The sequence below is a fragment of the Emys orbicularis genome, chromosome 2, assembly GCF_028017835.1.
Source record: "Emys orbicularis isolate rEmyOrb1 chromosome 2, rEmyOrb1.hap1, whole genome shotgun sequence".
Lineage (NCBI taxonomy): Eukaryota > Metazoa > Chordata > Testudines > Emydidae > Emys > Emys orbicularis.
In genome coordinates, this window is record NC_088684.1 from 218,910,340 (window position 1) to 218,937,443 (window position 27,104).

The 27,104-nt window shown below is 45.2% G+C and overlaps 1 protein-coding gene across 1 annotated transcript in view; it reads left to right on the forward strand.

Moving 5' to 3' along the window:
- Positions 1-4,676: 4,676 nt before the first annotated feature.
- SNRK (SNF related kinase) overlaps positions 4,677-27,104 on the forward strand; it is an 87,568-nt gene continuing 65,140 nt past the window's right edge. The window contains exons 1-3 of the mRNA XM_065399414.1: positions 4,677-4,744; positions 9,202-9,344; positions 23,498-24,191. Of these exons, the coding sequence (XP_065255486.1) occupies positions 23,603-24,191 (589 nt within the window). The 5' untranslated portion in view covers positions 4,677-4,744; positions 9,202-9,344; positions 23,498-23,602. The remainder of the gene's footprint in view (positions 4,745-9,201; positions 9,345-23,497; positions 24,192-27,104) is intronic.

Sequence of the window (27,104 nt, forward strand, 5' to 3'; positions counted from 1 at the left end):
AATAATCTTTGTTTTTGTTATAGTTCTTTTTAATTGTTATAGTTTATTTTTAATGGCTCCTGCATTTGCTCCTCAGAATCCTGAGGATTCACCTTCGTTTCCTCTACTAATGTTATATTGCCTCCTTCCTTCAGAGTCTATGCTTCGTTAATCTTCCTTCTGGCCATGGAGAACTAGATAGGAAATATTGAGGAGCACATTAGGAATAACTGAATAGCAATGTGTTGTCTCCCTCAGAAGCCTTTTCAAACTTTCCAAGACCAGGAAAAGAAAGACAGTACTCCAGAATCACACTCATGGCAATATATCAGTGTTGGGGAAATTCCATTTCCAGAACTGGGCTCCACACTTTTACTTAGTCTGACTTCCCAGGAGAGTTATTGGGAATCCTTCTTAAATAATTGAGGCCCAGCCCTAGATCATAATTGCAATGAAATGCAAATTACCAACTACAGAACCATCCCTAACTTTACCATGTTTCATTAGTTTATCACGTCAAACGCTTTAAGTCATGCCTGTGGACACTGATCTGCTATCTTCCCTTAGAAGACCATGTGCTGCAATGCCTCAGCCCAAAGGGATAATGACATCATATTTTTGGGGTGAGAGTATTGTTCATTCTTTATGCATCACATTTGCTGAGGCTACCAACCAAGATGCCAATTTGTACTATCTTATGCTGGTGTTGGTAACATGAACTCCTGTCAGCTAGCAACTGGACCGAGACTACAGGCTCATTTCACATATATCACTGAATGGCTGTCAGAGATTAATGACTTTCTGTGGTTACCCAGCCCGAATGCAGACTAGTAACTTTGAGGTGAAAGGTGGCCAATTTCCTGAGCCATCCAATTTCCACTCCCATTGTGTTACTTCATATCTTCTGTGGCTAGGTCTACACTACCCGCCTGAATCGGCGGGTAGAAATCGACCTCTCGGGGATTGATTTATCGCGTCCCGTTGGGACGCGACAATCGATCCCCGAATCGACGCTCTTACTCCACCAGCGAAGGTGGGAGTAAGCGCCGTCGACGGGAAGCCGCAGAGGTCGATTTTGCCGCCGTCCCTACAGCAGGGTAAGTCGGCTGCGATACGTCGAATTCAGCTACGCTATTCGCGTAGCTGAATTTGCGTATCTTAAATCGACCCCCCCCTTGAGTGAAGACGTACCCTCAGTCTTGCAGACTTTCAGTATACATCCAAAAAAAGGCACTCTATGATTCCTTTGGATATTTACTGCAGTTCCTGCTATGCCATTAAAGCCTGACATGCTAAGAATTAGTAGTTCTTGTGACATTTTCAAAGCTACTATATGGTTGGGTGTTTTACTTATTATTTGCATACTTCGGTCATGGTTGCTGTGTTTTTCCAAATTAATGCTGCATTCCCTCCTCCCTGAATAAAAGTTTTCTTTGTATTATACAGTACTTGTGCGTGGGGAAGTATTGCCTATTAGGGGAGCTCAGGAGGGGTATTTAGTTTTTCCAGGTTTCTGGGTGCGGGTTCAAGACAGTTTTGTTTTTCTAGTTTTAAGAACCCCCAGATATTGAACCTGGCCTTGTTGCTACTGACAAGACCTGGCAGAAGGTTTACACTTGCACACACTGCATCAGTGGCAAAGCTGAGAATAGAAGCTAAAGGTGAAAACCTCACCGATTCCAACTCTTTTACACCAAGTAAGAGGGCGTGGCATGAAGGTGCCTCAAAACCCTATACCAGGGGGCGAGGAGGGGGGAGCTTGGCTGACGGGGGTGTGGAGCACCCACGGGGAAAAATTAGCAGGTGCTCCACACCCACTGGCAGCCAAGCTCCCCCATCCTCGCCTCCTTCTCCCCCCCCCAGCGCGCCACATCCCTGCTTCTCCCCTTTCCTCCCAACGCTTCCCGTCCCCCCGCTGCCTAACAGCTGTGTAACAGCAGTAGGGTGACCAGATGTTCTGATATTATTGGGACCGTCCTGATATTAGAGGCTTTGTCTTATATATGCAACTATACCCCCCCCACCCGAAAAAAAAGTGTCCCTCAATTTCTCATACTTGCTATCTGGTCACCCTAAACAGCAGAGAATTGGGCCTATTATCTGTAATAAATGCTGATGTAAAGGGACAAATTCCCAATTCTGTTGAGGATAAGTGACTGGAATGTATGATACATTAAGATTACTATAACCAAAGCCTGGTTTATGATGAATCTGGAATATTTATTTTTTGTGTCCTGTAATTATGTTTATATTACAATAAAAACAGAGTCCTTTTTGTTATCCTCCACACTTACAGAATTTCAGTTTAATAACTCTTTCAGAAAGCTAGTTTAACCACACATTATTGGGCTCAATGCAGGAACTTTTGGATGAAATTCAGTGGCCTGTACTATCCAGGTCAGATCAGCTGATCATAATGGTGCCTTCTGGACTTAAAAAAGAAAAATCCATAAATCTATAGTATTTTATTAGCATGACATGCTATATCAGTTTTGTCAAAACATAAAAGAGACAGGAAGCCAGAGTCTCCGTCAGAGATACATGCTTCTGCCTGGAAGTGGTCTTCACTGTAGTTGGGGTTTTATCCTATCTCACCATTTGTCCTGATTGGCCATTTCTAATTGAGAGGCTGGGTGTTATCCAATCTGCCACTATCTCTGCTTTCTCTTAGGGTTATGAAGTTTTCCTTGGTTGCTTTTTGATGAAAAGTCTTATAATTTCTAATAGTTTAAATGTGTTTTTGTCACTCTCCTGAGCATCTAGAAGCCTGACTGCTCCCAATGATATCAAGGAGAATTTTGTTTCTGTTTTCAGTGGAAGAAGGATCGGGCCTTTGGAAGGTGCAGTAAAAAAATCTCTTCGTTTCTATTCTCCTCTATGATATTAGATGCGCCATTATTTCTCTCTCAAACACCTGTCATGCCTTCTCCTCACATTCTTTCATCCACCCTCAACCTCATCTTCTCACTCACCCACCCCCAACTTCAGCCGAATTCTCTCATCCATCGGTCATCTCATGCAGCCCCTCATGCAGGAAGTCAAATTGCACTCTGCCAACCTCTTCTACAAACCAAGCTCAATCCATTTGAGATGCCAAAGTGAGACTCCCCTTTTCCTTTCTCTTTTCTACGTTTATTCAGAGCCCAACATAATGCAGCCCTAATTCTGATGGGGACTTTTGAGTGTTACCCTAATAGAAATATTTTTTTACTACCTTCTTGTGTGATTTGATCAGCACTGAAATATTTAACAATGTTGGCATTTAAATAGTTTTAATTAGAATTCAGATTTAATATCCCACTGAGATGAATAATGGCAGCTCACATATCAAAGAGCCATTGCTTCAGGTAGACAGTGCTGCATCACTTTATGCTCCAGTCATAGTTTCAAGGATTTTTTCACAATCTCCATGGCTAGGTGCTTAATATTTTGAAAGATCAGATTCCAGAACCCAAGATGGCAGCTTCCACGAAAGAAACACCGACTCACGAAAACCCCTGAGCTGGATCCATTTGGCTGCTGCCCTCACCTCCTACCTTCCCTCACACATCCTTGTCACATTCTCACCCCCACCTAGTTCTTCTCACCCATTTCCCCAAACCCTTACACTCACCTTCTCGCCTCACAAACCCTCCCCTGTCAAGCTCTCCCCCACCCCAAATCCATCCCTCTCTCCAAACCCTCCTCCTCCAACCCACCCCACTCCAATCCCTCCCCTTCAAACTCACCCCTCTTTCCAAACCCTCCTCCTCCAACCCACCCACACCCCAATCCCTCCCCTTCAAACCCACCCCTACCTCCAAACCCTCCTCCTCCAACCCACCCCACCCCAATCCCTCCCCTTCAAACCCACCCCTACCTCCAAACCCTCCTCCTCCAACCCACCCCACCCCAATCCCTCCCCTTCAAACCCACCCCTACCTCCAAACCCTCCTTCTCCAACCCACCCCACCCCAATCCCTCCCCTTCAAACCCACCCCCTCTCCAAACCCTCCTCCTCCAACCCACCCCACCCCCTTCAAACCCACCCCTCTTTCCAAACCCTCCTCCTCCAACCCACCCCACCCCAATCCCTCCCCTTCAAACCCACCCCTACCTCCAAACCCTCCTCCTCCAACCCACCCCACCCCAATCCCTCCCCTTCAAACCCACCCCTACCTCCAAACCCTCCTCCTCCAACCCACCCCACCCCAATCCCTCCCCTTCAAACCCTCACCCACCTCCAACCCCCCCCTCAAGCCCACCCCACTTAAACCCAAGCCCAACCTCCAAATCCTCCCCCACCTTCAGACTCACCCCCGCAAGCCCGGCCCTTCCCTAGCCGATCCTTTCCCCACCCTCAAGCTCCCCTCGGTCCTGTCCCTCCCCGACCCACGACGCCCCCTTAGCCGGGGCGTGACGGCAAGACGGTGGCACCTCCCTCCGGCGCATGCGCAGCGGCGACCCTTTCTCTGTGCCGGTTGCCCCTCCCTAGCCCCGCCCCCAGGTCTCGGGAGCCGCCGGCCGTTGTTGTCAGTGCGTCGCGCTCGGAGTCGCCGCAGCGGCAGGAGCCGGGGACGGAGCAGGCGGGCGACGCCGGGCGCGGGACACGCAGAGCAGGACGCGGGCACAGGTCGAGCTGCTCCCGCCGCTGTTTCGCTGCCCCGCCTGGGCCCCGCTTCTCCCGGGGGCGCCTCCAGCTCCCAGCAGAGGGAGCGGCCGGTGACAGGGGCAGACGCCGCTGCCCATGTGGGGGGTGGCGTCCGGAGGAGCCGCTGCTGCGGGGGTACGTTACTTGCGCGGCGCGGGGGATCGGTGTCCCGGGGCTCCCGGCCCGGCTGGGCTGGCGGAAAAGTAGGAGACCGTTCCCCGGGTCCGGCCTGCCCGCCGGGGCCCTGGCTCCCTCCCGGTCGGGCAATGGCGGCCTCGCCCCGGGGAGGCTGCGGGGCCCAGCGGCGGGGCAGTTCCCTGCGCCTGAAGGTCGGTACTGCCCAGGCTGCGGGAGCCACATCTCGTGTCTCCTTCTCCCGGCTTAGGCCGGCCGGGTGAGGGTTGGTGCGGGGCTGGAAGTGCCTGGGCAGGCGGGTGTGTGACACGACGACCCCCCCGTCCCGCCGCGCGTGTGTGTGTGTGACACGATGACCCCCCCCGTCCCCGCGCACGCGTGTGTGTGACATGACGACCCCCCCCCTTTCTCCCGCGCGTGTGTCATTTGTGGTACTATCAAAATCCAAACACGGGCAAAGCAGGCTCTAAGGGAAGAAAGTGAGGTGGAGTTCATCCTCACCCCTCGCAACCTGTGGAGGGCAGGGACACCTATCGCGGTTTGCCTGTTCTATGTTTTGTGTTAAAAGGGTGAAATCTTTCTAGCTAGAGAAATCCGTAAACCATAACCCTAGCCACATTTTTGGGGGATGATACTGCCTCTTACTCTTTCAAACCAGAGGCATAGCCAACAGGTTTGTTCAGAGCGTGAGCTGGCATTCTTTCTTTGCTTAGAGGGAGTACCTCTGACAGACCGACAAACTGTAGGTGTCTCTTATCCTTTGGCAACAGGTGTATAGTCATGCCAATAACATTATTTCATTGAACTGCTGTTTCCAGGTTACTATAGAAATTAATTTGGCAAGTAGCCCTGTCCTGGAGAATGGCTTTTATGGATCTTAGTGGCTAGGTTCTGACACCCAGAAGCCACCCCACTAACGACATCCATCCATGAAATGTGTCTTTTTAAATCTATTTTATTGATTTCAGTTATTCATGAAGTCCTAGGGTAACTATGGTAAAATCCATGGTATCTTGAACATTGTGTGCAATTCTGATTGTCCCATCTCAAAAAGATGTATTAGAATTAGAAAATGTTGCCCTTCTCTCGTACAAAAATTATTATGGGAATGGAACAGTTTTTGTATGAGGAGAGATTAAAAAGACTGGGACTGTTCAGTTTAGAAAAGAGATGACTAAGGCCATGTCTACAATTACAAGCACAGCTGTAAGATCACTCATGCAGTTGTGTTATGATGACAGGAGAGAGCTCTCCCGTCGACATAATAAAACCAGCTCAACAAGCGGCGGTAGCTGTGTTTGCAGAAGAGTGTCTTCTTCTGATGTAGCACTGTGCACATGAGCACTTATGCCGGCAAAATTTATGAGGCTCAGGGGGTTGTTTTTTTCACACCACTGAGCGACAAAAGTTTTGCTGACGCAAGTGCTAGTGTAGACATTGCCTAAGGGGAGGGGATATGATAGAGGTCTATAAAATCATGAATGGTGTGGAGGAAGTGAATAGGGAAGTGTTGTTTATCCCTTCACATAAAGGGAAAAATTCTGTAGTGACCTGAGGGATGCTGGAGACAAACTTGACTTATCTCCAACTGGATTTTTTTTACTGGTACATATGATAACTAGAGCATCTGTGGTAGGGTGCTTTCTGCACACACAAAGGTTGCCGAAGGGAGAAAGGTTTAAATTGGAGTATAAAAATGTTTGCTCATTACTGGGCAATTTTACATCCGTCCTCCCACTCTGTGCATCCTGTTGGAACTCAAGTGACTTCCTCAGTGGTACCAGAGCAGTTCCTGAAACAATAGAAGTGTGATCTAAGACTTATAGCCATCTACTAGTGTGGATAAATTGCATCCAAATGATGTGAGTAGAGATTTGTTTATGCCATCTCTCTGTGGTGTACCTGTTACTTAGTTGTATAGGTTGCTACATTTTTGTTTTTGAACATTTTTATGGGGAATGCTTTTAGACCTCCAGAGGCACTTTTTTTCCTGTGTAGGGGGAGGAAGAAAATAAGAATCTTAGTAAAGTGGAATTTAAAGATGTGTGTTGAGACTGATTTATAGATTATAAAAGGGTTAAGCGCGTCTTGCAAGAAATGTGCCACCAAGGAATTGATTACTACTGAAATATTGTTGAAATCAGCTGAATTTTTGTTTTACGTAATGTGCTCCAATTGTCAACTACTGGGACTGAGGAGTCAATTGATTGTAGTGAGTAGCAATGACTGTTAGTTCTTGTAGGACTTGAAACAGATCAAACATTAAAATACTATGCAGTAACATGAGAGTCCTCAGAGCTGCGAACAAAGCCAGAGAAGACCAGATTTGACATATCAGATGTATTTAAGGTAATAAAAAGCTGGAAATCTTAAAACAAACAACCCCCACACCCTACCTGTATTCTTTGTATAACATAAAGAAGCTCAAAAAAAAAAAAAAAAGTACAGACCCAATTTATTTCCTTAGTATGGTGGGTGACATAAATTACATTTCAGTCTTAGTGATATTCCTTATATTTCAATCCTGTTAGAACTGAAGTGAACTTTTTAAGTGTGCCCAGTGTAGGTGACTTAATGCTTTCTTTTTTGTCTGGTTGTGTAGTAGATCAAACAGTTTAAATTCTGGTAACTGAAGTGAATGCAATGTGAAGACATATTGGTACATCATTTTTAAGCTGGATATGTGCATTTGTTATACTGAAACCTCTAATCCTCACCTTTCTCTCCTTCAGTCTATTCATAATGTTACAAAGAGAATCTTTCTCGCACACTGCTCTGACCACCTCATCTTCTCTTCAAATCCCTCTAACTTCCTGCCTTCTGAATCAGGTTTAAACAGCCCTTCTTCAGTCTACATCTTCATTTGAATCTTGCTCCCTTCACTCTTCCAACACCTTGTGTCTGACCACTTTCTCTTCATCCTTCTTGCTTTCTTACCTCTCTTTCTATGCTATCCCTTATGACTAGTATATCCTTGCTGTCATGGTGCAGCAAGCTTCCTCTCTTTCATATATGTCCTCAAAACACACTTCTTCCATGACACTTGCCAGTAATACCCCCCAACTGTCCCGCACTCCAAGAAATCCCTGGATTATTATGGCATTATTATTATAATAATTAATTTAAAAACTTTTTTGCTGTACTGCTGTGCATCCAATCAACAGGTGGTTTGTGTTATTTTAGAGGGTAAGTTCCGGGGGGCAGGGACATGTCCTTCTATATGTTCTGTACAGAGCTGAACTTACTGTGTGCAGCAAATAAATAAATACTATAAGGTAAGTTAACAACTTAAGTGGTGGTGCACTAGTATGTTACATTTCTAGAGCCTTTCCAAATTACTTCTGAAATGTAATTGACATTGAAATGCAACCACATCTGTAGTGTAAAGTAGCTGCTGTTTAAAGAGCACATGACAGTAGTACACAGCATCTCAAGCATGTGAAAATTTGTGTATTCAGTTGAAATTTCAGAGAATACAGCTAAGTCAGAATGTAGACACCCACACAGAAATCTGGCCAGGATGATAGGGTTGAGAACCCTGTTGCAAAAAGAAGGTGGCATGCAATTTTTACTAATCATTAATGGACAAGATCTCTCTTTCATCTTAGACTGCATCTCTCAACTTCACAGTGAATGCTATTACCATGATGGGGCACTGGTATTATATGAAGTTGTATGGAAAAGTTTCTATTTATTGATTCACAAACATGACTCCTGCATCATCCTGTGTTTTCTTCAGCAGTCTCACATCCCACTAGTGACCAGGCATAACCACGTTTATCTTGAGATGTAAGATTACAGCTCAGGATTTTATGGCTGCAGTTCATATATATTAAGGAATGATAAATTTCAGTTTTCTGCCAATTCTTAAGTAACTTAAGATGTTAGTAATGAAGGTGTAGATAGAAGCTGAGTAACTGGGTGGGGAAGAACAGTGTTATTGAACTTTAAGGAAAAGCAGTTTTTGGCTACAGGTCTCAGTGGGAAGGTTCCAGTATTATAAAGGCATATGTGTCCAAGCCAAGTTGGTATTCTGAACATTTATGGTATCAGACATTTATTAAACCAGTGATGCTCTAGGATTTAGTTCACAAGCATACCGTGAAAATCTTACTTTAAGAGGTGGCGTGGCTTACAATAGGTTTTATACGTACTTGTCTCCGTATTCAGACATGGAACAGCATTTAACACTTCTACCTCAGTCCGTGTGGATAAAAAAAAATCTTGATTTGTGCTTGTTTATTAATGTTACCTTTGTCTGAGTGTGCTTACAATAATGGATTAATCTCATTTGATTTAAAAAAAAAAATTGGTCCAAAGTATCAGCTGAACATCTGTTGAAATGTTTTGAAGTCCAAGTATTAGTATCTTTTATCTTTGTATATTCAACAAATATTTGCTAGCCTTCCAGTGGAGGGAAATAATGTTTTGTTTTTTTTAAATCTCTGCTTACCTAGGAGCGAGGGAAAGAAGAATGCAAAACTGGCATCAGTACCTGATATGGAAATATCATTAGACATTTGGAAAGGATGAAGAAAGTCTGAGACTTCATGAACAAAGAACAAACCCAGATGATATCTCTGAAAGGGGCACTGTCAAGGTTGGTGGAACCCAAATTTGATCAATCTTTTCCTTCTGTTACAAAATCCTTGCAATTAACTTTCTCAAAATAAATGTTTGTGCCGCCATTCATGACCAGACCTACAATAATAAAGGATATGCATATTGCAGAAGGGTAGACTTTCATCAGAGTAATACATCATTTCAAGCTTCCAAACAGTTATTATAAAATGATGGCTGGGGAGGATGAAGAGGGAAGATGTTGAGGGATTTATAATTCTGAAGTTTAGGGGAAAATACTTGGATAATGCCAATTAATCTTCAAAACAAATCTTGGCTTGAGAAGATTATGTGGTTTTATTTCTGGATTCAGGAAAGACTGACCAAAATGCTTGGTTTCTGGGCTTCTTCTTAGATTTGCTTTTTCTTTGTGGATGAATTGTTGTCAATTAATTGTTGGTTGGATTATGGGTAGCTGAGGTCTACTGTGGGTTTGTTGTGCTAGGGGAGAAGTTGTTTGCTGCTCCAGTGAGTATTATGGCATGCTGCAAAAATATGTTTGAGTATGTGAACCGTCAAAATGGATTTATTTTAGTAGTATGAAGATTTGATATAACTGAAGAAACTTTATAACTAAGAATTTCTAGGTCTGCCTATTCACAAAATAATGGACCTTTATAATTACGTCATCCTGACTACCATCTTGCTTTCTACCCTGCTCTGTTACTTTTGCAATTACTATCTTAAGAGGTAGTATTAGATGTTAGCAGTTTACACCATTAGTGCTTTATTTTTTTGGAAAGCTTTCCAACCCTTCACTATAAAAGTCTGTGATAAATCTGTCAAAATTGAAGTGTGGTTGGAGAACAAATTTATGATCAGAATCGTGGGTATTTTCTGGTTAACTTTTTCACCACACACAGGGCGTATAAATGAAGGATGTAAACTGCTGGAAGTTGAGATTCCCAGCTTTCCATTGGTGGTATGACATTTGTTTCTAGCTGTGGTGGTCCATAAGATATCAAACCTTAATGTTTTCTAGATTGGTTGACCAGTGAAATACAGTGGTGGTGCTTGACAAGGAAAGAACATAACAATTCTGAGACTTGCAGAATTTTCATTCTTTGCTGTTTAAATATAAGACTACAGCACTTCACGTGCCTAGCTTTGGTACTTGGAATTCTCTTCCCAAACCATTTGTATAAAGGGGGCTGGGTAGCAATGATATTAACTGATGTGCCCCTCCCTCTGTTGATTCCATGTGCTATTCAAAATATATTGGTGATCAGTGAGATCATGAAGAGCTGGACACTTCCCTTGTTACATGTAATCTGATTTAGTTCCCTGTGGTTGACTTTTGAATCAGATTTCACCCGTTATTTCTTACAGTACCTGAGGGAAGCCACTTTTGGGATGGAGTTGGCCATTTCAATGGCCAAAGGTGAAAGAGTGTTTCAATCAATTGGTTAAAAATCTCTATTCTTCCATCTTTGTGCCCTGTTGATATATGTTGGGCTACATATAGTGGTCTTCCTGAACCCTCTATATCAGAGATACCTTTATTTCCATCCCTTTTACCCACTGAAAAATACCTTCTAATGCTGTTACTTTTAGACTGAAATAAAAACTAAATACATAACAGAACCTGCAGGATGGTTCTCTAGTTTTTCAAACACACTTGCAATCAGGAACATCTATTGGATGATATGTTTGACAGTCCTCTCTATTTCCAGTCAAAACTGGGTTTTGTTCAGCAAAAAATCCCTCATAATTAAACATTAGCTTTGCATTTATACCACTTTAACCAAATAAACGTAAGTCATATTTTCTCTTGAGCTATCTTGAAAGCCATGTTTTGACCAAGTATATTTTTTGTGTCCCAGTTAAGTACAGAAAATAAGACTTAATGGAAATGGATAATGCTTTCCATTAGCAGATAGCAAAGCACTTTACAAAGGAGTTAAGTCTCATTATCCCCATTTTACAGATGGAGAAACTGACGCATACAGTGGTGAAGTGACTTGGCCAAGGTCACCCAGCAGGCAAGTGGTAGAGCTGAGAATAGAATGGAGATCTCCTGAGTCCCATTCCAGTGCTCTTAAAAGCATTAATGAAAGAATAGTAATTGAATTTTTCAAGCTTAGAATATTTGAAATTTTGGTGATATTTGTGTATTATAATAAATAATTGTGTGCCTGTTGGCTACTAATGAATACTTTTCTTTTCCTCTCAAACCTTGTTAAGTTTACGGTTGATGTCCTATGTTTCAATTTTCTAAGACTTAGTTTAAACACATAGATTAAAAAGGTTGCCATCAGTTAGGAATGCATGACTTTAGATTAAGTTCACAATTTTGGGGGAATCTATTGCTGGATTTGCAACTCAGTTCTAGCTTACCTGTTGTGTAAAAATGGGAAACAAAAATGCAGCATTAATATGGAAAGTCTTTGTTCTTCTTCGAGTGCTTGTTCATGTCGATTCCAATTGGTGGCCAGAAGATTTTTCCCTTAGCAGCATCCGTCGGGTCGGCCTGGGCACCCCCTGGAGTTGCGCCCTCATGGCGCCTAATATATAGCCCTGCTGACCCGCCACCCCTTCAGTTCCTTCTTACCGCCAGTGACGGTGGCTGGAACTTCCCTTGGCTCTTGCTCAGCAAGTTTCTTTGTTATTCCATGTGTATATATAGATTCTAGGACTGGAAGGGACCTCGAGAGGCAGGACCAAATTCTGTCTAGACCATCCCTGATAGACATTTATCTAACCTACTCTTAAATATCTCCAGAGATGGAGATTCCACAACCTCCCTAGGCAATCCACTCCAGTGTCTAACCACCCTGATAGTTAGGAACTTTTTCCTAATGTCCAACCCAAACCTCCCCCGCTGCAGCCTAAGCCCATTGCCTCTTGTTCTATCCTTAGAGGCTAAGGTGAACAAGTTTTCTCCCTCCTCCTTATGACACCCTTTTAGATACCTGAAAACTGCTATCATGTCCCCTCTCAGTCTTCTCTTTTCCAAACTAAACAAACCCAGTTCTTTCAGCCTTCCTTCATAGGTCATGTTCTCAAGACCTTTAATCATTCTTGTTGCTCTTCTCTGGACCCTCTCCAATTTCTCCACATCTTTCTTGAAATGCGGTGCCCAGAACTGGACACAATACTCCAGTTGAGGCCTAACCAGCGCAGAGTAGAGCAGAAGAATGACTTCTCATGTCTTGCTCACAACACACCTGTTAATACATCCCAGAATCCTCTTTGCTTTTTTTGCAACAACATTACACTGTTGACTCATATTTAGCTTGTGGTCCACTATAACCCCTAGATCCCTTTCTGCCGTACTCCTTCGTAGACAGTCTTTTCTCATTCTGTATGTGTGAAACTGATTTTTCCTTCCTAAGTGGAGCACTTTGCATTTGTCTTTGTTAAACTTCATCCTGTTTACCTCAGACCATTTCTCCAATTTGTCCAGATCACTTTGAATTATGACCCTCTCCTCCAAAGCAGTTGCAATCCCTCCCAGTTTGGTATCATCTGCAAACTTAATAAGCGTACTTTCTATGCCAATATCTAAGTCGTTAATGAAGATATTGAACAGAGCCGGTCCCAAAACAGACCCCTGCGGAACCCCACTTGTTCTGCCTTTCCAGCAGGATTGGGAACCATTAATAACAACTCTCTGAGTACGGTTATCCAGCCAGTTATGCACCCACCTTATAGTAGCCCCATCTAAATTATATTTGCCTAGTTTATCATTAAGAATATCATGCGAGACCGTATCAAATGCCTTACTAAAGTCTAGGTATACCACATCCACAGCTTCTCCCTTATTCACAAGACTCGTTATCCTATCAAAGAAAGCTATCAGATTGGTTTGACATGATTTGTTCTTTACAAGATCTCGTGGTTAAGCCACGGTGGTCTTTTGCCACATTTTCTATCTTTCCTAACCACCAGAATAGCTTGCTTTTGGGCCCTTAATAGTGTCCCTTTGAAAAACTGCCAACTCTCCTCAGTTGTTTTTCCCCTCAGTCTTGATTTCCATGGGACCTTACCTATCAGCTCTCTGAGCTTACCAAAATCCGCCTTCCTGAAATCCATTGTCTCTATTTTGCTGTACTCCCTTCTGCCCTTCCTTAGAATTGCAAACTCTATGATTTCATGATCACTTTCACCCAAGCTGCCTTCTACTTTCAAATTCTCAATGAGTTCCTCCCTCTTTGTTAAAATCAAGTCTAGAACAGCTTTCCCCCTAGTAGCTTTTTTCAACCTTCTGAAATAAAAAGTTGTCTGCAATGCAGTCCAAGAATTTATTGGATAGTCTGTGCCCCGCTGTGTTTTTTCCCCAACATATATTTGGATAGTTGAAGTCCCCCATCACCACCAAATCTTGGGCTTTGGATGATTTTGTTAGTTGTTTAAAAAAAGCCTCATCCACCTATTCCACCTGGTTAGGTGGCCTGTAGTAGACTCCTAGCATGACATCACCCTTGTTTTTTTACCCCTTTTAGCCTAACCCAGAGACTCTCAACACTTCCGTCTCCTATGTCCATCTCCACCTCAGTCCAAGTGTGTACATTTTTAATATATAAGGCAACACCTCCTCCCTTTTTCCCCTGTCTATCCTTCCTGAGCAAGCTGTACCCATCCACACCAACATTCCAATCATGTGTATTATCCCACCAAGTTTCAATGATGCCAACAATGTCATAGTTGTATTTATTTATTAGCACTTCCAGTTCTTCCTGCTTATTACCCATACTTCTCGCATTTGTATATAGGCATCTAAGATACTGGTTTGATCTTGCCTCCCAGTTTTGCCCTGACCCTCCTTTCTCTCTGCCATTATAGCCCACGCTCCCTCTTGTTTCCGACCCATCTCCCAGGTCTCCATGTTCCCCGCTTACCTGTGGGCTTTGCTCACCTGTCCCCGTCGAACCTAGTTTAAAGCCCTCCTCACTAGGTTAGCCAGTCTGTGTCCAAATAGGGTCTTTCCCCTCCTTGAAAGGTGAACGCCATCTCTGCCTAGCAGTCCTTCCTTGAATAGCATCCCGTGGTCGAGGAAGCCAAATTATATATAATTAGTTAGTTGTTGGTAGTACTCCAGTTAAAGTTTAGTATAATATAGTAGTGGGGGGGGGAGGGGTTTCCCCCCCTCCCAATCTGGCCCCGGCGCCGTGGCATGACGCGGTCCCCAGGATTTAAGAACTGTGCGACTTGCGCCAAGCGCATGCCTAAGAGTGATCTGCACTCGTTGTGTCTTAGGTGCCTGGGGGAGACCCATCAAAAAGATCGTTGCAAGATCTGCCGCGAGTTCCGCCCGAGAACACTTAAAGAAAGGGAACAGCGGCTAAAGGTGATCCTCATGGAGGCAGCCTTACGCCCCCATTCCGACCCGGGCTCGAGAGACCCGACCCCTATGTCGTCTTCCTCGATATGGAGTGCCGAAGGCGCCGAGGAAGGACTTCTCCAGGGACGCTCGGCACCGAAACAGCTCCTCACGGGGCCAGTCTGGCACTGCTTCCACTCGCCGGTGCCTCAAAAGAAGAAAAAGCCAGACGACTGTTCTCCTCTGGCTAAGCCTCGAGAAGTGCGACCCCAGGTGGGCCACTCCTTGGCGTCTCCTTCCGGGGCCCTGTCGACTCCTGTCCAGGTGAGGCAGTCGAGTCTGGCCCCACCTCGATCTCTGGCGCCTACGCAGCAGCAGCAGTTCCCGTCCACACCGGAAGCGTACCAGGCCTCCAGAGATCTCCTCCACCTGATGGCACCGTTCTCACCTGCCAGGGAGGAACCCTCAGCGCCGACGGAGCCCCCGTCCTCCGGTGCACTCTAAGGAAAAGCTGGCTATGATGTTGAAGCGCTCCCCTTTGCCTTGTCCACCAGCACCTACACGCTGCCGCCTTCCGCTGTGCATATGCATATACACCTGGCACCTACAGTCCCGACGCCTTTGCCTCCGGGCCCGTCATCGACTCCGTCACCGTGCTTGACTCCGACTTAGGCACCGGCCTTTGCGACGGCGACACACCCATCTCCCATGCCTGCACCATTGTTGACGTCGACCTTGATGCAGGCACCTACAGCCTAGGTGCTGATGTTGGCACCTGGCTCCTGGAACCTGGCAGCTCCCGTGAGCGTGCCGATGCAGCTCGCTCCTGTGAGACTGATGCTGACATTGACTACGACACCTACAGCCCCGGCACCGGCACCACCACCTCCAACACTGCCCTGGGAGTCACATGACCCATCCGGGGCAGATGGCAGGGAGCTTCCACCACCGGCACACGCTTCCTTCTCCTCGTCGCCGGACGAAGCGTTGGCAGGGACATCCATAGCTCCTGCGTTAGAGGACAATAGAGTTCTACAGCAGTTGCTCCGCAGCGCTGCCCAAAGTTTGGGCATCAAGGCCGAGGAGGTGGTTGAGGACACGGATCCCATGGTGGACATCCTAGTACCCTTGGGGCCTTCACGGGTAGCGTTACCCCTCATAAAAACGGTGGTGGACACCACCAAGACTCTATGGCAGACTCCCTACCACCCACTGCCAAACGCAGTGAGCGCTGGTATTTCGTCCCTTCCAGAGGCTTCGAGTATCTCTACTCCCATCCGCTGTCGGACTCGCTGGTCCTCGATGCGGCTAACCAGCGGGAGAGAAAAGGTTTCCAAGTTCCTTCCCCAAAACTAAACACTTGGACCTCGTGGGCAGAAAAATCTATTCCACTGGTGGTTTACAACTCTTTATTGTGAACCAGCAGGCCATTGTGAGCTGGTACTCTGTACTCTTATAATACCTGTGCTTCCATGGCTTAGTTCACAGAGCTCGTCCCTTCGGACTCCCGGTCAGAGTTCACCGCCTTGGTGGAAGAAGGGAAATTAGTCTCCCACACTTCACTGCAGGCAGCCTTAGATGCCGCAGATGCTGCCACAAGAGTCATGGCAACAGGGGTGGCTATGCGGCGGGGGGCCTGGTTGCAAGTCTCAGGGTTACCCTACGAAGTCCAACAAACAATTCAGGACCTCCCGTTTGAGGGCGAGACTCTGTTTTCAGAGAAGATGGACAAACGGCTCCACAGCCTAAAAGATTCCCGAGCCACCCTTAGATCCTTGGGCTTGCATACCCCTGCCACACAGCAGAGACACTTCCGCCCACAACCTCCTCAAAGGTTCCAGCAGCAGAACCGCCAGGACAACTCTAGGAGGAGGAACCGGAGCGGTAGGAGAAGGCAACATCCCTCCGCTAATCAAGGCCAGGCCAAACTGCCCTCTGGCCATAAACCGGCTTTTTGAAGGTGCGGTCGAGGATGGCGCACCAGACCAGAGACTGGATTCACCCCTCCTTACCTTTTTCTCCCGACTATCCCCTTTCTACCGTGCATGGTCCCGTATAATTTCGGACCGCTGGGTGCTTCGCACGGTAGAGGGGATACTCCATCCAATTCTGTGCCCTTCCGCCCTATTTCCCCGTCCCTCTTCAGGGACCCTTCTCACGAGTAACTTCTCATTCAGGAGGTGCAGTCGCTCTTAGCACTAAGGGCGGTGGAGGAGATTCCACTGGAACACAGGGGTGAGGGTTTCTATTCCCGCTATTTCTTAATACCGAAGGCCTAAGGCCTATCCTCGACCTGTGCAACCTCAACAAGTTTGTGAGGAAACTCAGGTTCCGCCTGGTCTCCCTGACCCCCGTTATCCCTTCACTGGATCCAGCAGACTGGTATGCTGCCCTCGACTTGAAGGATGCGTATTTTCACATAGCGATTGAGCACAACCACAGAAAGTTCCTCAGGTTTGTGGTCAATGGTTCCCATTACCAATCACTGTCCTCCCTTTCAGCCTGTCAGCAGCACCTCGAGTCTTCACCAAGTGCATGGTAGTCATCGCCGCCTTTCTGTGGAAACATCAGATACAGGTGTTCCCATTCCTCGCCGACTGGCTGATCAGAGGCCGATCCAGGGCTCAGCTGGAAGCTCAGGTGGCATTCATCAGAGCCACTTTCAAGAATCTAGGCCTCCTACTGAATGAAACGAAATCGACTCTGTCCCCGGTCCAGAGGATAGAGTTCATAGGGGCGGTTCTGGACTCAACCCAAGCCAGAGCATTCCTCCCGCAGGCAAGATTCCAGGCCCTCGATGCCATGATCCAGGGACTCAAGCACTTCCCCACCACCACCGCGAGAAATTGTCTCAAACTTCTCAGCCACATGGCTGCCTGTACGTACGTGGTTTGGCACACCAGACTCAGGCTTCGGCCGCTTCATTCGTAGCTTGCATCAGTGTACAGACCTGTCAGGGACAGCTTGGACAGGACTGTGACCCTGCCTCGCCCTATCCTTGACTTGCTGCTGTGGTGGACGGACGCTCAGCAGGTGTGCTCAGAAGTCCCCTTCGCTGCCCGACAACCATCCCTGATGCTAGTGACAGACGCGTCAGACTTGGGGTGGGGAGCTCATCTGGGGGACCACAGGACACAGGGCCTCTGTGTCTTCATATCAATGTCAGGGAGCTCAGGGAGTGTCATGCCTAGCATGTCAGTCATTCTGCCCGTATCTAGAAAGCCAGTGTGTATCGGTTGTGACCGACAGTACGACCGCAATGTTCTATATCAACAAATGGGAGTGCACGCTCCTCTCCCCTATGCCAGGAAGCCCTCAAGTTATAGGACTTCTGTATAGAGCACTCAGTTGATCTAAAGGAGTCGTACCTTCCGGGGTCCAGAATGAGCTGGCGGACTGCCTCAGCAGATCTTTTCGCAGCCACGAGTGGTCCCTTCGCCCGGACGTCGCATCTTCGCTCTTCCAGAGGTGGGGCTGTCCCCTGATCGACCTCTTCACCACACGACGCAACAGGAAGTGTCAGCAGTTCTGCTTCTTCCAGAATCAGTCTGGGCAGCAAAGCGGGCATGTTCCTCCTCCATTATGGGGGACGGCTTCTATATGCCTTCCCACCCATACCGCTTGTCCACAAGATCCTGCTTAAGATCAGCAGAGACCGGGCTCAGATCATTCTCATAGCACCAGCCTGGCCTCACCAGCATTGGTACATGTCTCTCCTAGACTTGTCAGTCAGAGCCCTGATTACCCTGCTGCTCTTCCTGGACCACCTCACGCAGGATCATGGGAGGCTCCAGCACCCAAACCTGCAGTCGCTGCATCTCACAGCCTGAAGGCTCCGTGGCTGACTACGTTCGAGCTTTCTTGTTCAGAACAAGTCAGACAGCGTCTCTTGAGTAGTAGGAAACCCTCCACTAGGGCCACATACCTGGCGAAGTGGAAGAGATTTTCAATCTGGTCAGTTCAGCGCAACTTTTCCCCAGCACTAGCCTGAGTGCCCCAGATTTTGGATTACCTTTTCCACCTAAAGCAAGAAGGTCTCTCCTTGTCTTCCATAAGAGTACATCTAGCTGCCATCTCGGCTTTCCACCCAGGGGTACAGGGCCGCTCGGTTTTCGCTAACCCACTGGTCTGTCGCTTCCTGAAGGGCCTCGATAGGTTGTACCTGCACGTCCGCCAACCAGTTTCTGCTTGGGCCCTTAACGTGGTCCTCTTTAGGCTCATGGGGCATCTCTTTGAGCCTCTAGCAACATGCTCCCGGCTCTACCTCTCCTACAAGGTCGCGTTCCTGGTGGCAATAACTTCAGCCTGGAGGGTGTCTAAGCTCAGGGCTCTAATGTCCTAGCCGCCCTACACCATGTTTTTTAAGGACAAGATTTAGCTCAGGCCCCATCCGGCCTTCCTCCCGAAGGTGGTATTGCAGTTCCACATCAACCAGGACATTTTCCTTCCGGTTTTCTACCCCAAGCCTCATGTGAGTAGCAGGGAGCAGAGGCTCCACACTCTTGACATCCGCAGTTTGCTGGCCTTTTACATCGAAAGGATGAAACCATTCAGGAAGTCAGTACAGCTCTTTGTCGCAGTAGCGAACAGGATGAAGGGCCAGCCTGTTTCAACACAGCACATTTCATCATGGATTGTGGCCTGCATTACCAAGTGCTACAATCTAGCAGGGATCCCAGCGCCCCCGATAACGGTGCACTCTACAAGGGTGCAGGCTTCATCAACAGCTTTCCTGGCTCAAGTCCCCACCCAGGAAATTTGCAGGGTAGCGACGTGGTCATCGATACACACTTTCGCCACACACTATGCAATTACTAGGTAGGCCAGAGATGATGCGGCCTTTGGTAGAGCAGTACTCTAGTCGGTGGACAGCTCCAACCCTACCTCCTAAATTTGCCTGGGAGTCTCCTGATTGGAATTGACATGAACAAGCACTTGAAGAAGAAAAAACCGTTACTTTCTCGGAACTGTTGTTCTTCAAGATGTGTTGTTCATGTCCATTCCAATACCCACCCTCCTACCCCTCTGTCGGAGTAGCCGGCAAGAAGGAACTGAAGTGGTGGCGGGTCGGCAGGGCTATATATTAGGCGCCGTGAGGGTGCGACTCCAAGGGGTGCCCAAGCCGACCCAACGGATGCTGCTAAGGGAAAAATCTTCCAGCCATCGTGCACAAGCGCGCGCACACTTGATTGGAATGGACATGAACAACACCTCTTGAAGAACAACAGTTCCAAGAAGGTGAGTAACCATTTTTTATCTTCCCCTTGCTCTGACCCTATTTTTTCTTCCCTTTTTGTGAACATTTGTCCCATTGATTGTGCTGTCTTTTGAATATTTCTCAATAACTAAGGCATAGCTGACTTTTGATCAAAAGCTTTTTGTGACAGGTTGAAGTTTTAAAGAGAAACTGTCATCTTGTAATCAGATTTTACAAGAGTGAAAAGTTGCAGGTACTACATTTGGTCTTGAGCCCTTCTGCCAATGTTTTTGTGGAAATCATTCTCTTTTCTTTCTCTGTTGCTGTTAGTGAGATGCACAGAGATTAGGGGAAAATCTCTCTTCCTATTTGTTCACTTTGTACATTTTCAGAACCTTGGCATATAGTCAGTTTCCCTATTTTCTCCCAGTGTTTGTTATAGTAATCTTAAATGCAGTAGTAATAGTTGATTTAAGTCTCACTTTTGTTTTATCTCACTGTCTGCCTAGGTTTTTACCATGCCCTATCTTTGTGTTCTGAGCATTTGACAGAATAAAACTGTGTGTGTGTGTGTTTAATGTGTGTATATATAAACTTCTCTTTCTCCTCCAGTGTGCAGAGAATGGACTTTTTTGGATTTTTGTTGTTGTTGATAGGTCAAAATGGATTTTGTATTTTTGACCTCAAGGTTAGCTTTACCTCATGCAGTACAAAGATCTAGTTTAATGGGCCAATCACCAAGAAATGTATTTCCCATGCACACGAGGCACATTCCAGAATTTGACATTACTAGTGGAATGTAGCTTGAGGTGATGATCACTGAGTGAGGTGGTCAGATGATTTGAGCCAGTCGCATGGAGGCTTTGGGGGAGGATGACCAAAACCTTGAGTCTTTTGCTATTTCATAGGAAGCCAGCAAAAAGAGTGGAGCACTGGGGTAATGTGCTTTGGCAGGCTGTGTTGCTGAGCAGTTAGGCTGCTATGTTCTGAACCAATTTTAGCTTTTTTTTTTTTTTTTTAATTTAAGGTCATCAGTTTCAAGCCTAGACATGAAGGAATAAAAAGTTCACTGTGGGTAAGTTCAAATTAGATAGGAGGCACACAATTCTTGTCAACTGTATTTAGAAATTACATTTTTTTTATGGCTATAGGCTATTTGCATATACACAAGCAGTGGTGGTGAGTTCTTTACCATGTTTCATTCTTCTTGTAAGCATAGCTTTAGTCTTTCTAGGATTTAGCTTCCGATAGCTGCTCTAACACAAGAACTAGGGGCCACCAAATGAAATTAATAGGCAGCAGGTTTAAAACAAACAAAAGGAAGTATTTTTTTCCACACAAAGCACAGTCAATCTTTGGAACTCCTTGCCAGAGGATGTTGTGAAAGCCAAGACTATAACAGGGTTCAAAAAAGAACTAGATAAATTCATGGAGGATAGGTCCATCAATGGCTGTTGGCCAGGATGGGCAGGGATGGTGTTCCCAGCCTCTGTTTGCCAGAAGCTGGGAATGGGCGACAGGGCATGGATCACTTGATGATTACCTGTTCTGTTCATTCCCTCTGGAGCACCTGGCATTGGCCACTGTAGAAAGACAGGATACTGGGCTAGATGGACCTTTGATCTGACCCAGTATGGCCGTTCTTATGTTCTTCATTCAGTTGCTGGTTGTGCTGTTTACTGTCTTCATATAGATGTGCTTAATGGCTTCATATAGATGTTGAACAGATTAAGGGAGAGGAGGAATCCACATCTGAAGGCTATTGAGGTGGAGGAGCATATGCCCATCACAATTTAGAGTTTGATGTGAGATGAGCAGTTAAAGCCATCTCAGATCCAGAGCTGCTAACCATGCCCACATATGAAATGGGGAGCAGGATTTTTGATAGGAGTACAAATGTTTCTTTTTTCTGGTCAAGAAGAGCTCATTCATCAGTGCCATCATCTCTCTGTTCCATGTCCAGCCCTGAAGCTTAATTGGATGGGGCCCAGAATATTGGCAGAATCTAGGTGGAGTTGGAGGTGATCTCTGCAAGCTTCTCAGTTACTTTGCTCAAGAATAGAAGGCTAGATACTGGATAGTAATTTCTTAACTAATAGTCAGATTGTGATGTGGTTCAGGAAGACTGTTAGGTCTCTTTTTAGAGGAGGTATTAATGAGCTCAGTTAGGGGGCAGAGACTTTCTCAATATTTTCACTATCTGACCAGGGCATGGATTAGGGTTGCAGCCTCCTTCATGGCTTCATTTTCTTGCAGTACTTCCTGTTTGTCTGTGAGCATAGACTGAATTTGGATATAGAGTGTTTCTTGTGTTGATTCCTGGTGTTGTGAATGACTTTCTCGAGAAGTAGGCTAATTGTTCTTTGAAGTGGGAGGTGTTGGGTTCTGGAATTGAGTGCAGACTTTCTGGGTTAGAAGATTCCTCGTCCCCTTATTGACTGTGTCCTTTTAAGACTTTCCCTGTTTCTTTTACAGTCCCATGGCTATGTTTTTGTAGTGCTCTTTTTAATATCCAAATACATTTGTTGAAATTCTAAGTAACTTTTTAAATACAGAAGGGACTTTCATTGCAATAAAAGGGAATTTTACTATTGACTTAAATGGCGCTAAAGTTGGACACTTGGTTTTTAAAAGTGAAATGAACTGGCTGTTGGAGTTAAATTTGGGGTGAAGTGCCTGAAATCCAGTGACTAAAGGAAAGCTATCAGAGGGGAGCAGACATTTTTTTTTAACCTATGGCGTTGGCACATCTACTTTTGAGCTTCAAGTTTGTCCTGTGGGTTGTTTCACTTGCAAGGTTTTAATTGAGAGCCAAGTGACAATGTCAGATTAAAAATTATTCAAAAAAATTATTGTCCTTTTTATGGTGCATAAACATATCAAACACTTAATCACAACCTTTTAATTTTTTAATTGCTATAGTTTGCATGTTGCTGTTCTATTGGTAAATGATCATTAAATTTATGAGGTAGAAAATGAAATCTAGTGCCTCATTCTGAGGTGTGGTAAATGGGAAATTGTTACCCAACATATTTCAAAGTCACTGCAATAGAACATTGATCCAAGAAACGTGTGTGTTTCACCTCATTTTTTGGCATATATTAACACTTGTGTTGCGGCACATAACAGTTATTGTGTGATCTGAAGTTCTATTGGCAGGACTTTCAATTCTTATGATTATCTCCCCTGTTTTAACAAGAACATGTAGACTTCAGCTTTTAAGGGCTTCTATAATTGACCATGTTTATACTGTAGTCATGTAGAAGAACTAATTTATCCAAACTACAGCTTCCTTGAAGTGTTAATCACACATTATATTTTCCAAATCCAAGGCACATCAAGGGTATCCAGTTTTCGAGAGAAGTTTTTGGGTATCGTGAGGTTCCTCTAATGCCCTTTGAGTAAATTTCTCTTGAAATTCCGTTACTCTTTATCTCATTGTGCCTTTGAAACTCACTTTCTTCAAACACATTGACAGCATGGTTTTCTGACCGGTGCTGGTCAGCAGTGCATTGCTTTAGTTAGGGTCTTGGCAAAACATGCTTTTTGAAGAACTCACCTGCTGAATAACTTAAGAAGTATTGTATAAAGCCCACATTGCAATTATTTTTGAATGGCTTACACTAAGGAGCAAGTGAATATATGTAATCTTGTTTCTCTTTCTATGTTTTAGATACGTTTGGCAGTGAAAATGGATTACTTATTTGGAACAAATATGCCTATATGAGAAGATCCCAATTCCAAACAGTTTAAACATTAGTCCTTCTTCAGGAACAGTATGGCAGGCTTCAAACGAGGGTATGATGGAAAAATTGCTGGACTGTATGATTTGGATAAAACCTTGGGCAGAGGCCACTTTGCTGTGGTCAAACTTGCCCGGCATGTCTTTACAGGTGAAAAAGTAGCAGTGAAAGTAATTGACAAGACCAAACTGGACACTCTGGCCACTGGGCATCTTTTCCAAGAAGTTAGATGCATGAAACTAGTGCAGCATCCCAATATTGTTCGTCTGTATGAAGTGATTGACACCCAGACCAAACTTTACCTTATCTTGGAGCTTGGTGATGGAGGAGATATGTTTGATTACATCATGAAACATGAAGAGGGACTTAATGAGGACCTGGCTAAGAAATACTTTGCTCAGATAGTTCATGCTATATCTTATTGCCATAAACTACATGTAGTTCACAGAGACTTAAAACCAGAAAATGTTGTCTTCTTTGAAAAACAAGGACTTGTGAAATTGACTGACTTTGGCTTCAGCAACAAATTTCAGCCTGGAAAGAAGCTCACTACCAGTTGCGGATCTCTAGCATATTCTGCTCCTGAAATTCTACTTGGGGATGAGTATGATGCACCAGCAGTGGGTAAGTCACACTTCTTAAATTTGACTAGTAATATTAACTTATGTACCTCAGCATTTTACCAGTTAGATGTTTTCCCTTCCAAAATAATGCCATCCTTGGAAGACAAGAAGTCGTATAGTAAAGGTCAGATCACTGAGTCAAGGTTACAATAGCTTTATCTGAAGGAGACCATATTTAACCTATTTAAGAAGAACTTTCAAACTGCTTGTTAAATCTTTTATTTTTATCTTAAAGCTCATAAAAATGGAAACCCATGCAATATGTGCACTGGATTAAAATATGAATAGTAAGGTGTATGCAGTATGCCTTCTGGTATATAGTGATTCAAACAAAATCCAGCTCCTTTCATGGGGAACAAAAAGGTAAAATTAAAAACGAAACAAAACTCCCCAAATCTAAACACATAAGAATCACTTGCCTCACAAACAGAAGTAAACTTTGAGAACGAGCAGTTCTTCTTTTGAGTGGTTGCCCGTGTATATTCCATTCTTGGCGAGCATTTGCTTGAAATCCGAGTCTTTTGGCCAGCAGTGTCTGAGTGCTCCCATACAGCCTGAGGGCCTTTGTGCTCCCACAGCAAGGGCATGCAGCATGGGACGTACTGCCACTCAGTTACTTCTTACTACTTGTGACTTTGACACGGTGCGCCCAGAGTCCATGATCACTAAATCTAAATTTTCCTTATTAAGAAAGTGTATATATTAGTACAGTAAATTTGGTTTAGTTAGTTGCCTGTTGGCACCACCTCTTAGATAGGTTTCACTTAGTTCTGTGAAGTCTTTAATACTTGTTCATATTCCCAACTGGGATCTTTCAGTACCAGTGCTTAAAGATGTTGCAGTCAAAGTCTCTGGGATTAAATTTTGACCCCCATTGTGAGGCAGCAGTTCCCATTAATGATGGGCACACAAAATCTCATTGTTTGGAGGAGTCACATTTCCCCTTAAATGCACCACAACATGGTTTCTGGATGGATCTTAGAAATAGAGGTTATGATCAACTGATGTACAGAACATTATAACAAATAATAGGAAAGACTCCGTCAGACAAACTTACTAAGTGGAGAAGATTTTTGGCTTGGTGTGAACATCATCTCTGACAGCCTCCTGAGATGTACGTTCCTGCAATGTTAGATTATCTGCTCTCTCTAAAGAACTCTGGGCTTTCACTTAGCTCTGTCAGGGTGCATCTTTCAGCTATTAACACTTACCATTCATCTACAGGAGTATTCTGTTTTTTTCCCATCCTACAATGTTCAGATTCCTCAGGAGTTTAAGGGTTTTTCTACTTATAAGGGAAGGCAATCCCCACATGGATTCTTAATGTAGCACTGGGGGGCCTCATGAGACCCCTGTTTGAGCCCATGGTAAATTCTCTTCTGTATCTATCCATGAAAAGCTTTCTACTAGCAATCACATCAGTTAAGAGGATTGGGGAGAGAGGTGAACTCAAGGCATTGTGACAAAGTTCCTCCTCTATCTTGGTGGGTCCTGCGCTTATTGGCGGATTTTCTTGCCTCAGAGATTCACCATGTGGGTTGGGGAACAGCCCAGAGACCTTCCCTTCTGGAAGAACCCACAGTCCAGGTCAATTGGGAGGTTTGGGGGGAACCCGGGCCCACCCTCTACTCCGGGTTCCAGCCCAGGGCCCTGTGGACTGCAGCTGTCTATAGTGCCTCCTGTAACAGCTGCATGACAGCTACAACTCCCTGAGCTACTTCCCCATGGCCTCCTCCAAACACCTTCCTTATTCTCACCACAGGACCTTCCTCCTGGTGTCTGATAATGCTTGTGCTCCTCAGTCCTCCAGCAGCACACTCTCAGCTCCTTGCGCCTCTTGCTCCCAGCTCCTCACACTCTCGCACTACAAACTGAAGTGAGCTCCTTTTAAAACGCAGGTGCCCTGATTAGCCTGCCTTAATTGATTCTAGCAGCTTCTTCTTAATTGGCTCCAGGTGTCCTAATTAGCCTGCCTGCCTTAACTGGTTCTAGCAGGTTCCTGATTACTCTAGTGCAGCCCCTTCTCTGGTCACTCAGGGAACAGAAAACTACTCATTCAGTGACCAGTATATTTGCCCTCTACCAGACTCCTGTACCCCACTGGTCTGGGTCTGTCACAGCATACTCCATCTATCCTGTTTTCCATTCTGAACTGGTTTTTCTTCGGCCACATCCTAATTTCTTACTGAAAATATTGTCAGACTTCTGTTTTAAATCAGACTGTCTTACCTACCTACATTTTCCTCAGACCTCAGTCTAATCACAGGAACTCTAAACGACATACCCTTAATGATCATAGGGCTGTAGCTTTTTACTTACAGAAAACAAAACCCTTCCGGGCCTCCCTAAGGCAATTGTCCTTTGCAGAGAGGATGAAAGACCATACGGTTTACTTCCAAACATTATCTAAATGGGTTATTGGATTCTGCTGTGAACTAGCAACATTAGATTCTCCAGTTAATATTAGAACTCATTCCACTAGAATGCAAGCAACTTCCGCTGCTTCCTTGAGAAGTAGTCCCATAATGGACATTTGTAAAGCATCCACCTGGGATTCCATACATACCTTCAGAGCAGATGCTGCTTTTGGCAGGGATGTTTAGAGTCTAGATAAGACTTTAAGCACCCACCACCTTAGTTCGGGTTACTGCTTGGGAGTCACCAAGAATGGAATATGTATATAGACTAGCACTCCAAGAGTTGCTTTACTTGCACAGTAACTAGAATTCTTTGAGATGTGTAATATATATATGGGCAACACAACCTGACCTCCTTTGCCAGAGGATCCAGGTGTAAATTGGATTCTGGGATTGGCCCTGCACTGCCCTTTGTGACCAAGGGGGCATTTGCCGCACATGTGGACACAATGGGCACTACTGGCCAAAGACTCCAATCTTGAGTGTGTGGGACACAT